The 15,372-nt window shown below is 41.1% G+C and overlaps 3 protein-coding genes across 3 annotated transcripts; 1 reads left to right on the top strand and 2 right to left on the bottom strand.

The window, feature by feature from the left end:
* Positions 1-3,250: 3,250 nt before the first annotated feature.
* MED7 (mediator complex subunit 7) lies at positions 3,251-4,465 on the bottom strand. The gene is made up of 2 exons (XM_065220000.1): positions 3,994-4,465; positions 3,251-3,930 (listed from the first exon to the last, which is right to left on the bottom strand). The coding sequence occupies exons 1-2, from the start codon at positions 4,321-4,323 to the stop codon at positions 3,601-3,603; spliced, it is 660 nt and encodes a 219-aa protein (XP_065076072.1). The 5' UTR covers positions 4,324-4,465; the 3' UTR covers positions 3,251-3,600.
* Positions 4,466-11,393: 6,928 nt separating this feature from the next.
* On the top strand, positions 11,394-13,187 carry Aatf (Apoptosis antagonizing transcription factor). The gene is made up of 2 exons (XM_065219991.1): positions 11,394-12,826; positions 12,883-13,187. The coding sequence occupies exons 1-2, from the start codon at positions 11,469-11,471 to the stop codon at positions 12,995-12,997; spliced, it is 1,473 nt and encodes a 490-aa protein (XP_065076063.1). The 5' UTR covers positions 11,394-11,468; the 3' UTR covers positions 12,998-13,187.
* A 5-nt stretch (positions 13,188-13,192) lies between these two features.
* PIG-Q (phosphatidylinositol glycan anchor biosynthesis class Q) lies at positions 13,193-15,160 on the bottom strand. The gene is made up of 5 exons (XM_065219984.1): positions 14,460-15,160; positions 14,295-14,397; positions 13,928-14,208; positions 13,676-13,868; positions 13,193-13,609 (listed from the first exon to the last, which is right to left on the bottom strand). The coding sequence occupies exons 1-5, from the start codon at positions 15,071-15,073 to the stop codon at positions 13,208-13,210; spliced, it is 1,593 nt and encodes a 530-aa protein (XP_065076056.1). The 5' UTR covers positions 15,074-15,160; the 3' UTR covers positions 13,193-13,207.
* Between the last annotated feature and the right edge of the window lie 212 nt (positions 15,161-15,372).

The following is a 15,372-nucleotide window of genomic DNA, read 5'->3' as shown; positions in this document are numbered from 1 at the left end:
ATATCGGCGTACCGTTCACCCGGTGACTGGGAAATCACCTTCAATGCTTGTGTTTGGCAGGCAGATTAAATCGAGAATTGACCTTATCATTCCTGCAGGCGAAACTGAATTTTTTTTTCGAGGAGAGGAAAAAGCCGTCCGAAGCTTTGCGATTGGTGAAAGGATTTCAGCACGAGACTTTATTGGATCGTCAAAATGGCAATTCGGAATAGTAAGTGAACGATTGGGAAAGCTACATTACATGATCGAGCTGGATGATGGCCGTCTATGGAAGCGACATGTGGACCAACTTCGGGCAGGCCCTGCCAAGCGTAGCGATGATCAGGATTCGTGTTCAGATAATGAACAGCTGGATCAAAACCGAAGCCGGTTGGAAGCGATGGTTCGTTTTTCAAAACCGTTAGATCCAGAGTCGCAAGAAGAGCCCCTTGTTGAAACGGAAACCCTATCGTCATCCAACGCAAACTCACCAAGTCCAAGTCATTTTATCGAGACACCTCTCAGTGAAACAAATGTTAGTGCCAACTCAGAAGTTGTTACTAAGCCAAATCTAAACAGAACCGTAACTCCTCGTCGATCCACAAGAGTTAGAAGAGCCCCTGTTAGACTAGACCTCTGAACGGCTAGTGTAACTAACATTACTAACCTCTGTTTATATGTTGAAGGACAGTAAGTTAGGGAACAAGTCTATTAAGGGAGGGAGAGTTGCTGGGTTTAACGCTAATTCGAATAAACATTGTTGAGCATATATATCGTTCCCCCAAACGTCATTACCTGTCACGATACAAAACGATCAAATAATAAACCTTCACTTACACGCTAACTTGACAGTACTCATTAATGAGTAAAAAAAGACCCATTTTGAAGAAAAGTGGCTTAACTCATTAATGATTAAACAATTTTACCCATTAATGAGTATATGTTACCCATTAATGATTAACAATTACTCATTAATGGGTAACAGATACTCATTAATGGGTAAAAAATTTACTCATTTAATGAGTTAAGCCACTTTTCTTCAAAATGGGTCTTTTTCAACCATTAATGGATACTTTCAAGTTAGCGTGTATGTTATACTCATTGAACGAGATACATGCGTTTCTATTCGTCTTCACAAACAATCCGGAAGTTTTGCAATTACGCTGTGGATACAGCAGTGAGAGAATAAGAAAAAGTCCGCCATGTTTCACTCATGGACTGACAGTTACATATGGGATTTCTCCATAGGAGTAAAGAGTTACAGAGCTCTCGTCAACGCCAATTTGCTCTAAAACCGCACATTTCCCCCCGCGATCTCCTCGCTCATATACACAGCAAAAAAAGTTGTTGAATATTACATCGAAACTGCTGCAACCAGGTCAATCCATTGGTTGTGTAATATCACATTGTACGATGTACATCGATTTTGCGAACAAAATTACATCCATTGATGTTATATTGTATCTGCGTTTTGCTATTACATCATTATTTCATACATCAGCTTGAATTACGTTGATCGATATTACATTTTTTTTTGCTGTGTAGTGACAAAGCTGTATCACCATGTATATACCCACCATGATTCAGATAGTGTCAAAAAACACAGTGAAGGATACATTTATTCATACAAACAGGCCACCATTACCGAGCATGGAAAGCTGGATAACGCACGACTCGACCACTGAATACGCTTCCTGTCTCTAAAGCTGGGTTTAGGCTAGGCAAGTCAAATGATCAACTCAGTTGAATTCAATTGGCTTGAAAAGTAGAGCCTGGTTCAACTTTTGACGTTGGATAACGTCTTTCGGCAACATACGGGGGTACAAAATTGAAAACAGTCATTTTGGATGCGTTACAAAAAATTAAAAGATTTTGAACGATAATAACTCAACCGTCTCTCGATAGATTTACGAGATAATGGCATCAATCGATTGGAAATATTTCTAGCAATTTGCTGAATGTTTCAAAACTATTGATTTCAGTCTGTAAACTATTGAAAAATGGTTAAAAGTAAACCATTGTCAAAAGATGGTGAAAATCGATTGATTTTTTTTATATTCTTATACTTTCTCCAACCGAGACATCAGATGCGAGTATCTGACACCTCTGATATTTTCTGTTCTACTATATAAGCGTCCAACAAGGTCGCCCGTTCCATCATTGTCAACAACATCAGCCCAACAAAACGGCCCTTTTCAGGGCCACCAAACTTTCGCAAAAGAGTTATTAAGGAATATTCCTAAAATATAATATACACAATTAAGTACAACACATAACAGACGTTATCCAACGCCAACCCTGCGGTCGTATCTAGTATACAACCCTTCCAACTTTTTTCAATTCAAGTGAGTTGATCAAATCAGTTGAATAGTATGGTTTACACGTTCAAGTCAGTTGAATTCAACTGACTTGATCAATTGACTTGCCCTATCTAAACCCAGCTTAAAACGAATGGCTTAAGCGCCACCTCCGAAGAGGACAACTCGTCAAGGTTTGATTTGCCCGACAAGAAACCCAACGTCAGGGCGGGTTTATGAATGGAAGAGACCGAAATTTAGTTCCCTAATCGTGTTCAGGTTCCAAGTTCTAGCGATTGCTAGCCTATTCTGTTAATTTTCTTCGAGCTCACGTGTTAGTGTGCGTGTGTGGAGGTTCGCATGCGTTTTATTTACTCACGGTACCATCATTGTCGTCACTGCTTCATCCGTATCGACACAGAAGCATCCCATTGTCGGAGTGAGGTCGGCAAAGTCGCACCATATTCAACGGTGGTGGTGTTGCGGTGTGCCGAGCAAAACCATCTATCGCTAGAAGTGATGCGGTACAAATCTGCACTAAACGATCCTGCACAAAAAGCCGTCGAACGGCTGCTCGTCAGCTGTCAGTTTGTCAGTTTAGTGTCAATCAGGGTAGTAATTATTTTGCTTTAAATCTTGATTTAAAAATCGAAATGAAAGGTGTGGATTCGAAAAAAAATATCGCTGTGCTCAGAAAACGAAGCTCTTTCAGATAATATATAAAAACGGATATATTTTTCAAAATTAAAGAAACCAATTGATTGGGGGCTGTTCATTAACTACGTAGACAGTATTTTTGGATTCTTGACCCCCTCCCCCTGCGTAGACAAATTGTCCATACAAAAAAGTTTAATTGTGTGCGGGCCGTGGATAATTGCCAACCCCCTAAACTGTCTACGTAGTTTATGGACAGCCCTTTCATATTTCTTAAGACTGCCTACGTATGAGCTGTGATATCCATTCAATCGAAATGATTACTCATAATAATTTATATTTGCTTAGTTACGGAACTCGGTTACCGTTTTATGGTTATTGTATGTTAGGGCAAAAGTTTAAAATTACTCTCCAATACATTGCAAACACAATTAAAGAGAAAAAAAAACAAATCGCTCGACAATAAATACGCGAGACCCATCCTGCTTCCGATTCTGGTGTCGACTTGACTCGATTGGGCCCAGAAAAAAAAACGAATAAACTATTATCCAGAGACGCCTAATCCTACAAACTTACGGCTACTAAACGGAGCAGTGAATGTGTGTTATAATGTGTAAGCCTTATCGAATAGTTGTTGTCGTCGTCGGCTGGCTGTTGCGGTTTCTAGTTCTTACATATTGTCCACCAGTTCGCACATCAGTCGATCCAGCGGATGGCACCCTTCACCCCGGCCCTTACCAGTTTCCCCGTCGTTGCCGGTGTCCATCGGTTCAACCGCACTGGTCAACCGGTCCGACTCGGTCAGATCCGGCAGCGACGCAAATGCATTCTTCACCATCTCCCGCACCTTCTCCAGGTGGTTCTGAAACCGCTGGGTAGTCTCTATCCGCTGACGCTTCTGAAGCTCCATCATCACCCGGAGCGTTTCGCGGGCCTGATGCGGACGGAACTCGTTCAGCAGGTGGTGGATGTGAACGAACAGAAGGCTCAAGTCCTCTATCTGAAAAAGAAAAATAAAACGCCATTTTCCAAAGCAAACATTCCAAATCAATCAATATCGGACCTTCTCAGCCCTCCGCGGACTGTCCGGATAGTGCACAAGTAGATCGATCAGATCCAGGAAGTTCACCAACAGCGAATGGTTCAACTTCTTGAGCTCCTTCCGCCGATCAAAGTGCTGCGGGTAGAGCCGCTTGAAACCTTGTGCCTCCAGGGGCCTTATGATGTTGTCATCGTTGCTGAACTGGTTACCAAACATGGAGTACGAATCCTGAATCGGTGGCGGTGGCTTCGGGATCCGATTCTTCCGGATGTTTTCATCGGTGAACAGGTTGATGTACTGGGCCGGTGGTAGGGGCAGCGAACTGACCTGGATTGCGTCCGCGTTTGCCATTTTCTGTGCACTACTCGACCGGGAACGGGTGCACTCGAACGACCTTGGGCGGAATGTTGTGTTTTCGAGAAGATTCAATCGAGGGTTGATGGAGAAAAATCGAAAAAATCTTCAAGGCAAAATTCGACACGAACGCGGACACTTTTTTCGACTCTTCTTAAATTTTGACGTTTTGTTTTGTATGGCAAACTGACGTCTTAGGTTTTCTTTTTAAGCGCATTCTGTTTTGTTCCCTTTCGCATTCGGTGCGGGTGCATGTATTTCAGTGGGTGCAACTAAAGTCCTCTGATTGAAGTATGGACAACTCTCGCGTCACTTTTCAAATAGACCAATGTAACATATCCACCATTTTAGGAAAATCGAAGTTGAAGTTCGACAGATTATTATTTCAGTGCTAACATTTGAAAACGGCACAAAAGCCATTTGTAAACAAATGGTTTGTGGGCCCTTTACTCACTACTTGAAGTACACCCACGCGACACAACAGCAACATCGGGTAGGGGAAATTTTCCCCTTTCTGACGATGCTGTTGGTTTGCGTGGGCGTTCTTCGGGTAGCGAGTAAAGGGCCCACAAACCATTTGTTTACAAATGGCTTTTGCGCCGTTTTCAAATGTTAGCACTGATTTTAACTGTTTAGAAAAAATGCATTTTGTAATACTATTTTTAATGTAGTCAGAGAATAATAATGTTGAAAATTCAGTAGAAACGGTAAAATCACAAAATGTTTATAGCATGAAAACAATATAAAAAAACCACATAGGACGTTTTGAATAGTCAAGTTGTACATCGGACATGTTACATTGGACGAATTTTCTCCATTGCATAATCAATGAGTGTTACATTGGACGTTTTGTCTACATGATCATGATACTACACAGATTTCAGAGTAGAGTACCTAACTTTAGATTGACCCCGCCTTTAGAAAATGAGCACCAATCATGTTAGGCAGTCCAAATGACCGAAGTAACAATCATGTACCCATCATTTCAAACTGTACTTTGGACAATTGTTGACCTATGATTATCTTAAATAAATGAAAGTAAATTTGGATGGGTGTTTTTGTATCAAAAACAATGATAGAAGAGCAAAAGTTTATATCGCTTTACTCGATTTGTTTGCATTTGTTACTTAGGACCTTTTGAAAAGTGACGCGAGAACTGTCTCAAAATACTTAACCGGGTGGCAGCAGGGGGAACGACACTTTAGGATTATCCTATTTTTACCCAAATTTCTCACGACCTAGATAACGGGGTCTATCCAAATATGTGCAACTGAAGTCAAACTGAGCATGAACGACTCAACGTTTAAATTGAGAAATGAAAGCGAAGAGAAGGGATATTAAGGCGGTAATAATCGGTCATGGGTTTGAAAGTGTTCCAGGTCAGAGATTGAGCAGGCGGTCGATAGCTGAATTTTGTGGGTACTTGGTGAGGAACTAGTTGAGGAATGTCCGGATTTTACCAGAAAGATTGTAGTATGGGAGCGGCATAAGCACGGCGTTAAGCTTCTGCTGTTGATGGGTTGCCAACCGGGCTCAAATTCAGGCAGCTTGAAACGATCAGAGTCTGCTGGAAAGTGGGATAGTTGTCATGAACTGCAGACAGCGAATGGAGTGTTTAAGCCGAATGTGTTTGGAGTTCAAGGAGTTAGAATTGGCTTTTGGACGATGGAAATTCAATTTTGGAAACTGAGAGCAACATCTGCTGGCTCCTTATTCCAGTCTTGTTTCCAGTATTCGATTAGCTGCCACTGCTTGGGGTCGAAGACTTGGAAGACTCCTCGCTGATGATTGCTGCACTAAGGGGAACATCGGTAAATGATCACCAACAAACCGACATGAAACATAAACTTAACTCTTGATCGAGAATCCATAACGGCCGATTCAAATGGGCAGCGATACCATCTGTCAAAACTAGAAACACTGGAATAAGAGACCAGCGGAGAAAAAAAACATGAATTTGGCAACAAGATAAACATCAAAGCAATCCTGGCATCACTTGCATTTGTAACTGCTTGCGAGTGACTTCGCCAATGCACCGACGATCGAGTTCATGAGTGATTGTTAAACGATTTTAATACTCCTCCCTAATTGAAGCAAACCATTTGTAAACATTGCAGACTGGAACCGCTTTTGAAAGTTCGATTGGAATCATAACAGTGTCTCCGCTGGTCTCTTATTCCAGTGTTTCTAGTCAAAACCATAGAAATGTTTTATCTAGATAAAAATAATTTGTCCGAAATAGATTAGACACGAACCAATTAATAAATTTTGTACGCGTGTTCGTGGCTAGGATAAACATTTTCCGCGAACACGGCGGCAGATGTCAGTTTTGTGTTTTGAGCAGAAATTCCTTTGTAATTTGTATGATAATTCATGTCTTTTTGTCTGTGACATGATTGCGGTTGTTTTTGTTGCTCTATTTACAGCCGAGTTTATAACTTAATTTTTTGATTATTGAAAACAATATGAATGAAGAAAAGAGACTAACTGCTGTCATGATTACTTGGGATTTGTCAAATAATGTAAATATTTATATCGATTGTATCGAAGAATAGTGGATGAAATTGAATAAATCTAGATAGAGATGGAATTAGTGCGTAACAGCTTTTGTAAACAATGCCTTATCTCGATGATGTATAGGAATTCAAGACACGCCCACGCAAACCTGCATATCCATCGGGTAGGGGAAGTCTTCCTTTGCGTTGACTAGCCAAGATTTTCTAGAAATCATCGAAAGAAGTCATTGTTTACAAAAGCTCTATCAAGAAATCGGATGGTATCGTCAAGCGTGTGTTCATTAAGAATCGAGTTTATTCATAAAAATTTATTAAAATCCGTTAAATTAAATTTAAAATGAATAACTTTTATCCCCTTCGCATTCGTTGTTATTTTTGCAAATCGAGTTATCAGCTCGGCAGCGGCAGTGGAAAAAAACAAGCTATTTTTAACGTAATTTTTTAGTTCACGATCGAAGGTAAGTAATGGTATTTGAGGGATGTGTCATTGTATTCAGTTTATCCAGCTTCCCGAGCTTTCCATCTTCGCGAGCGAACTTTTGTCTCTTCTATTTTGAATCCTGGTTACGCCCTTCTTAATAATTACCATTTCAAGAAGCCGCTATGAAGTCAAAATCTTCACTTGTGTGCTCGCTTGTGTGCTCCAAAATATACTTTGCTTTCCAAATATCTTCTCTTAATTCAAGCTGAACATTGCATTAGGTCCTAAGTAACATTGAGAGATTCTCTTCATCGACTTTCTTTTTGTATTCCCATTGCCATGTAAATACATTCCCAGGTATTTTCAGCATACAGATCGATAAAAGAAGCTTTTATCTAGCATTTAATATGACAAACACAACAAGAAACGGTTATGTGGTCAAGTTATTAACGAAAGAGAAAGTCGACAAAGAGAATCGATCAATGTTACTTAGGACCTAATGCAATGTTCAGCTTGATATGTCTTCAAACGTCTTCACCTCGGTCTTCACCGTCTTCACAAAACATGAACAAGTCAAGCTGAACATTGCATTAGGTCCTAAGTAACATTGATCGATTCTCTGCGTCGACTTTCTCGTCAATAACTTGAGCACATAACGGGCTCTTGTTGTGTTTGTCGTATTAGATGGTGGATAATAGCACAAACAAAGTGACAGACGGAGCGGCTCGAACACTTTGGTGACTAACCTGCTATTGCAATTTTTCAGTGTACCACATGGCAACACCACTAGTACTGGATTGTACCACATGGCAACACTACTACCATAGAGGTAACTCTAAGACTAGAAGGTCCCGAAATAACGTGCTCAACTTTTTGGCTCAGCTCTCGTACTCTCTTCGGTCCCAAGCTAATCGATTCACCCCTCGAAACATAAGAAAAACCAATAACCCCTCATTTTATCTGTCAAAATTTCATAGCGAATCAAAACAAACATTGTGTAGTACTAGAATTTCGACTAGAATGGGGTGCGTTAATCGTTTGCTTGGGACCAATAGGCTAGTCAAGTAGTGAGCCAATTTAAAATCGTTAGTTTCGTACTGATTGTTGCTACTACTAGATTGTACTACACAGAAAAAAAAGTTGTTGAATATTACATTCAAACTGCTGCAACCAGGTCAATCCATTGGTTGTGTAATATAACGTTGTACGATGTACATCGATTTTGCGAACAAAATTACATCCACTGATTACTTTGCTATTACATCATTATTTCGTACATCAGCTTGAATTACATTGATCGATGTTACATTTTTTTTTTGCTGTGTAGCATTTTCACCAAATGTACTAGAATGTTTTGGTTCTATCTCTTTCACTCTACTCAAAACTGAAATGCACAAAAAAATGACAAAATGATACGCACTCTTTGCACACTGTCAAAGAATCATTGTACACAAAATCAACTTTGTTCAAATCAAAACAAAAAAACTAACCCATCTGGTGGATGATGGCACAAGCTTCCAAGAAAATTCTATTACAGTGAACCACATCATTTTAATGGATTTCTTTGCCAGTTAGTCGTCTGTCACTTCGTTTGTGATAATAGCTTCTTTTATCGATCTGTGTGCTGAAAATACCTGGGAATGTATTAACATGGCCATGGGAATACAAACAGAAAGTCAACGAAGATAATCTGTCAATGTTACTTAGGACCTAATGCAATGTTCTGTTCGTAATGTCTTCGAAATGTCTGTGAAAAGCCAGGTGGAATGTAAAAGTCTTCTACACGGTTAGAAAAAAGTACCCAAAATTAAGTTCTTTTCACACATCTCGGCACTATAGTACAGGAACCCAAAAGTAGGTAACGCGGGTCAAAGTAATTTTCATTTACCCGCGTGCAGTTCGTATGGAATTTTCCACTGGCTTTTTAACCAAAAGTAAGTTAGTTGTACCCAACAGTAGATAAATATAATTATACCCAATGTTGGGTTTCCACACTTTACTACCCCTGTTGGGTGATTTTGCTTCTCCGTTTTTGACAACATTAGAAGGAGAAAAAGAGACAAACTAATCAAAAGTACACGGAGAAGAATGAGTCTAGTTTGAAACAACCAAAAATATGGTTGAAGTTCAAACTAATATTCTTGTTGAATCAAAGTCAATATTTGTTTGTTGTAAACCAGTGAGTTAATTTGAAATAAACGACTTTATCACCTGTTTTCTACCCATATAATCGTATTGTCTCAACATATTTTTTGGTTGATTCAAACTAAGGGTATAGTTAATTTCAAACATAAACAGATTTGTTTGAACCAAAACTTGGGTTGTTAGATACGTATTATTCTTAACAGTTATCTTAGTTTGAATCAACGTAGATGTTAGGTATAAACAAAGTAAATTTTAGGTTGGGTAAATACCAACCTAAAAGATATTTGGAAACGAACCAACATATTAGTTTATCACTTCTGATGTCATCGCTCGTTTGTTTACTGGCTGTATCTAAATCGTTTTCAATCGTAAGTCACATTTACACACGGTAATATGTTTAAATTTCAGTGAAATTAGTTAATAATCGCCTAAATAATCATTGATTTCAATTCATACAACATTGATAAAACATCCGTTAAATTTTTAAAAAGTTTTTTTTTAAATGTGAATGAAAGATGATCAATATTCAATCCTCTTAAAGAAAACAATTAGCATTTTCGAAATAATGTAAATTTTTCTAAGCAACGATAGTGAATTGTTGATCCTATGTGAGAAGTTTAAGGTTATTAAGTTTAACGAACATTATCAATCCTATGAAATGCATACAAAAACTATAACTACGTTGGTGAAAAACATACCCAAGTAACCATCAAGCCCGGTAATCGCCTTTTTTGCAATATAAAGCTTATATACGGCTAATAAAAAATATGGAAGCCCTATATTAACCTTATATTGCACAAAGGGCGATTATCGGGCTATTAGCGAGCTTGTTGGTTACTTGGGTAGTGTCCCGTGATTCTCAGCTTATTAATTTGTATAATGTAAATGGCACTACATATTTACGAAAATGTAACTATTACAAAACTTAGAAGAGAAACAGAAATGTATAAGATAAAAACATTATTGTATTTGCCAAGGAACATCTCATGTCTAATTAATACAATAAATCCCAGTAAAATCTTCAAAATCTGTACAAGATTTGTACTGACGGTGAACGCACAACTGTCCATGATCTATGTAATACGACTATTTTGCTTCTATCGGCAGTCTATATATATGAAAGAAAATACTAAAATACAGCAGGGGTAATAAAAAAAAACATTTAATTTCAACAAATTTGTTGGTTGTATCAAACGAGATCGTTGGTTACTTCTAGCATTTCGTTGTTTATTTCAACCAACGAGTTAGCTGGCATTGAACTAAACTTTGTTTAAAATAAACTATATGATTTGTTTGAATTTACCTATGTTTTATCAGCTGTCAAAATCAAACAACCAACATTATGGTTATTTAAAACAAATGTTTGTTGAATTTAGGTTGGAAGCAGAATCAATAAACAACCTCACATTTTAGTTTATTTCAAACATCAAAGTTTGTCAGGGTAAACTAAACATATGTTTGTGCAATTTTCAACATGGAAATTTGGTTAAAGCAACCTAAAATATGGTTGTTTTTATCATACTTTTCTCTCCGTGTAGGTAAATGTGAAATATCCTTTTTTCTTACCGTGTATGCATTTGAATACATGTCTTCAAATCTGGTATCCTTGGTTCCAATCGAGCAATAATTTATTTATTTATTTATTTGAGATTCATCAACAGGCTTTGTTGAGCTCCACCCTAATAACGTTATGGTTAATATTTGCTTAACGACGTGTTCGGGGTATCATCCAAACCATTTGTGGGATGTTTCAATCATTTGGGTTATCGTTCGTATGGTAATTTTTTATTAGGGCAATGATGTTCGACCGAACAGCTTTTGGCAGCGTTACGTAATATTTTACCGGCCCGAAGTGCACCCACCAATATGTGCCCTTCAGAAACACGATTAACGCTCAACGCTCATCAAAGAACAAAAAAAAAACGAACGAAAACAACAAAATAGAAACGTCAAAATCCAGTCGAAAACATCAACATGTGCAAAATTTCACCACGTTCGGTTTAGTTTCTAGGAAATTCTCCCAATAATTTGCGAATAATCTTAATGAAACTCGCTGCACAATGCTTCCACTGAAAGTGAAAAAAGCCCGCACCGGATCCAAGACCATATCGGAGAAGATTCACGAACAGTTCGCTCCCAAGTCGGCCCAGGATGGCGCGGAACAATCGGATGAGGACGAGACCAGTCGACCGCGGGTCAGCGAATTCGATGAGAACGATGACGAACTGGAGCGGACCGCCGGTGGGCGGTTGAGTGACATCCGGAAGAAGAACATCAAGTACCTGGATGCCATCGATCGGAAGTACCAGGGGCAGGTTTCCTCCCGGAGAATTGTTTTCCATTATGATGATGAGGAGGAGAGCGTGGCTGATGAGGAAGGTGATGAAAAAGGGGAATCTAGTGAAGACGAGAGCGGCTACCAACCGGGGGCTTTTGTCCGGTTGAAGCCGACCGAAGGATCCGATCAGGATGAGGACGATTTCGATGGGGAGAAAGAGGAAGATGATGATGATTCCGATGAGGACGAAGAAGACGAGGACTACTCCCTGGGAGACTTCCTAGGAGACAACAGGACAGATTCACAGAAGCTTCTTGAAGACGAAAATCGCCAGGAATCTGTACAGAAGGGTGTCTGCGTTCAGAATCAACTGAAAATGTGGGAACGTCTGTTGGAAATGCGAATCAAAATGCAAAGCAGTTTGATTACGGCGAATTCCTACCCGCACGCAGAAAAGTTCAACAGTTTCTGCCAGGACAAGCAATTTAAAGAAGTCACCGACAAAGTCGTCACAACCATTGAATCGACTCTCCAGAACCTGTTAGAATTGCAAGAAATTCTGGTCGGGCGCTTCCCGGAATCCAAAGACGTCCTCAAATCTTCTGGATCGAAACGAAAGATGAAAAATCCGAAGTCCGGTGGGAAGGACAAGGTCGCTCGAGTGGATCAGTTTGAATCGCTGATCCGAGATTCGTACGCCAGCTACAAACCGTACCGAAACGAAGTCATTCAAAAGTGGCACGACCGAACCAAAGTGTCCAGCAACGTCAAGAATGCCCACCAATCGCTGAGCATCGTAAAGAAGATCGAGAATGCCCTCTTCTCCAAGGACGAAGTGATCAGGAAGACGCAACTCTACCGAGGAGGCTACAAACTGTTCGAGGAACCACCGCAACAGCAGCAGCAGCAGCAGCAGGATGATGATGCAGAGGAAAACGGAGAATCGCAGCAGATATACGATGAGGAAATATTCGACGATTCCGATTTCTACCACGCCTTGCTGCGGGAACTGATCGAGTACAAATCCAACACGACCGAGAACCCACAGGAGATCCATGCCAAACTGGCCGAGTTACAAAAGCTGAGGAACAAAATGAAGAAACATATTGATACCCGGGCGTCCAAGGGAAGGAAGATTAGGTATGCTTTTCGGGATGATGGATAAATCGGTTTTACATATGGTTTCTTTTTTGCAGATACGTAGTTCATAAGAAGCTGGTGAATTTCACCGCCCCAGACGATGACCGCCGTTTGACGGATGACGCCAAGAATGAGCTGTTTAGTTCGCTGTTCGGTGGAACGAGTAGTTAATCGAATTCGTTGTGGCAATTGCGGTAATAACAATTCCCTAATGTAAACCGCTGAGCTGCTCACTTCGATCTCGGATCAGTTTTGAAGATGCCCACTTCCATAAGTATGCACTTGCATTTCAATCAACGTAATTTCCTGTATCAAATTCGAGGCACATTAACGTGGTCGAAGAAACAAAAAAATGTTGCGCCTGAAAAGCTATTTACTCGTTTATTCCACCTTCAAATGCACACTCTCGTCGGGTTGTATAAACGGAACCATCTCTCCGCGGACCAGACTGGCAAAAAACTGCCCAATCGAGATGGTACCCATCGCCATCGGACGCACAATCCGCTCCTTGCCTCCACTACCGTCAACGTCGCCCTCCGTGCTGGTTGGAGTCGTCCTTTGATTGCTCCAACTCAAGCTGCCCCAAAAACTGCTCGATCGCGGAGCGATATAGATGATGGTGATGTTCTCCTTCGAGTACGATCCGATGTTGTAGATTTCCATGCTGTCCAGATTGGTGTAGGTCCTCCGCAGCCACCGGATCATCCCGTCAAACGGAAACTGCAGAATCATGCGCCGGACCGTCATCAAGGCGAACGATACGCAGTAGATCGCGAATCGGAGCTGTCAAGATATAATTTTTGAGTTTGGTTTAGATTTTTTTGAAATGCTGCTCGGGGCGCGGCTTACCGTGGCGAAGACAACGTAGTACACAAGGATCGTTGGAAGCAGAAAGAGTAGCACGGCAAAGGTCATCGTGGCCAGGAACAACTGCCGATTCATGTACTCGTGCGATTCGACACGATCGCGTAGGACGTTCTTCTTTTTCCCCAGCACGATCCGGCAGAGGGCTCTAATGCCACCGATTTCGATTCGGTACAAGCTGGAATGAATGATTCGTTAATTGAAACTAAGCTTGCCGTAACTTTTCGCCAAACTTACACGGCAGCGTAGATGTAGAAGCAGTGCGCGTGCAAGCTGATCAGGATGATTAAATCCGACAACATGGCCAGCTGGAATGACAGTCCGAAGAGACCCAGAATCGACAGGGGTATGAACAGGAAATGGATCGCTGGGGAGACGATGATGAGGAAGGTCCACCAGAGGTCCACGTGGTACAGGAAACAGTTGAGGAAGAAGTCGTTGAGCGGGGCGTTCAGCTTCAAGCCGATGGGACTTCCCCGCAGGGTTTGAAGCAGCTCCCGAAGGTAGTGCACTACTAACTAGTGGATAAAAGCAGCATCAATATCAGTTTTTCGATGCGATATTACAAAATACTTTTACTCTGTGCAATTGAAACGTTTCTTACCTCAGCATACTGCATGAAATGGACACCCGGGTTACCAAAGTACAGAACCAACGATAGAACTGCCACGCCGAAGCCGATGTCGAACAGCAGAGCCCATTTGGCGCTGAAATGGAAAGCATAACAACAAATCGCTCAAGAATTCCAGTTTACCGCCTCCATCCTCACCCCTCGAATCCTTTACTCCTAATACTGTCGCACCACTCCGAGAAATGATAGAACAGAGCAGTTTTCCTGAGAAATATCCTCAAAACCGCCACCAACGGCCTCATCAAATAGGCCATCCCCATCGCCATCCGGCACCCCGCAGCATAGGCCAGCAGATCCTGCACGGCCGAGTTCCGGTGCGGTTTCGAAGACTTGATCAGCCGGGCCAAATGCAACAGATCATTGTCATTCTCGTCCACCTGCAGCTGGTTCTCGGCCAAGTTCGAGAATCCTTTCTCGTCGTAGATGATCAGCACCTTGTTCAGCGTCTCGATGGTCACTCCCTTCACCTTTGTGGTGACATGCTTGATCCTACCCCGGTCCGATATCGACAGCCGGAGGAAGTTCTCCTCCTGCAGCAGGATGTCCCGGTTGGTGGTCGCCGGATCCGCTTCCTGAAGCCGCCGGTAGTCCGACTCGCTGCAGATCTCCCCTATCAGATACGTCCCCGGAAGCAGCTTGCTGTCCAGCACGGCAAAGCGAATCTCGTCCCGCTGCACTTCGATCACGCCGAACAGCTGGCAGAACGTGCAGTGTTCGACCAGCTTCGATGAGAGGTAGATTTTTACGTTCATTTTTGCGTTTGTGGGACCATTTTTACACCGAAAATTGATTTGAAACTAGCAAAACAGTCCTTCGTTAACAGTAAGTTTGTTGAGAACTGGGGAGTTAAACAGAATGAAGGAGAATCATCACTGCTAGACAAACAATTGAAATAGGCGGAACACTAAACCTAAACGATGTCTTTTTTTTTTTTCCTTTATTAGAGAGATTTTTAGCACCCCGTTCACATTACAGCCTATATCACGTAATATAGACTGTCTTGAAATGAGCACTCATACATAGGATTTCCAGTGAAAACTAGATGTATGAG

The sequence above is a fragment of the Ochlerotatus camptorhynchus genome, unplaced genomic scaffold (assembly GCF_037179485.1).
Source record: "Ochlerotatus camptorhynchus isolate MF236.1 unplaced genomic scaffold, CSIRO-AGI_Acam_v1.1 ptg000010l, whole genome shotgun sequence".
In the NCBI taxonomy this organism is placed as follows: Eukaryota; Metazoa; Arthropoda; class Insecta; order Diptera; family Culicidae; genus Ochlerotatus; species Ochlerotatus camptorhynchus.
Note: the sequence above shows the minus strand (reverse complement) of the source record. Positions and strands in the feature narration are given on the sequence as shown.

Bases quoted from the DNA above. Each gene is read 5' to 3' on its own strand.
- MED7 (XM_065220000.1), bottom strand. From the start codon at position 4,323: ATGGCAAACGCGGACGCAATCCAGGTCAGTTCGCTGCCCCTACCACCG. The intron at 3,931-3,993 runs GTCCGATATTGA...TTTCTTTTTCAG, and splicing joins GTCCGCGGAGGGCTGAGAAG to ATAGAGGACTTGAGCCTTCT.
- Aatf (XM_065219991.1), top strand. From the start codon at position 11,469: ATGCTTCCACTGAAAGTGAAAAAAGCCCGCACCGGATCCAAGACCATA. The intron at 12,827-12,882 runs GTATGCTTTTCG...TCTTTTTTGCAG, and splicing joins TCCAAGGGAAGGAAGATTAG to ATACGTAGTTCATAAGAAGC.
- PIG-Q (XM_065219984.1), bottom strand. From the start codon at position 15,073: ATGAACGTAAAAATCTACCTCTCATCGAAGCTGGTCGAACACTGCACG. The intron at 13,869-13,927 runs GTAAGTTTGGCG...CATTCATTCCAG, and splicing joins TTCTACATCTACGCTGCCGT to CTTGTACCGAATCGAAATCG. The intron at 13,610-13,675 runs GTAAGCCGCGCC...ATATCTTGACAG, and splicing joins ACTACGTTGTCTTCGCCACG to CTCCGATTCGCGATCTACTG.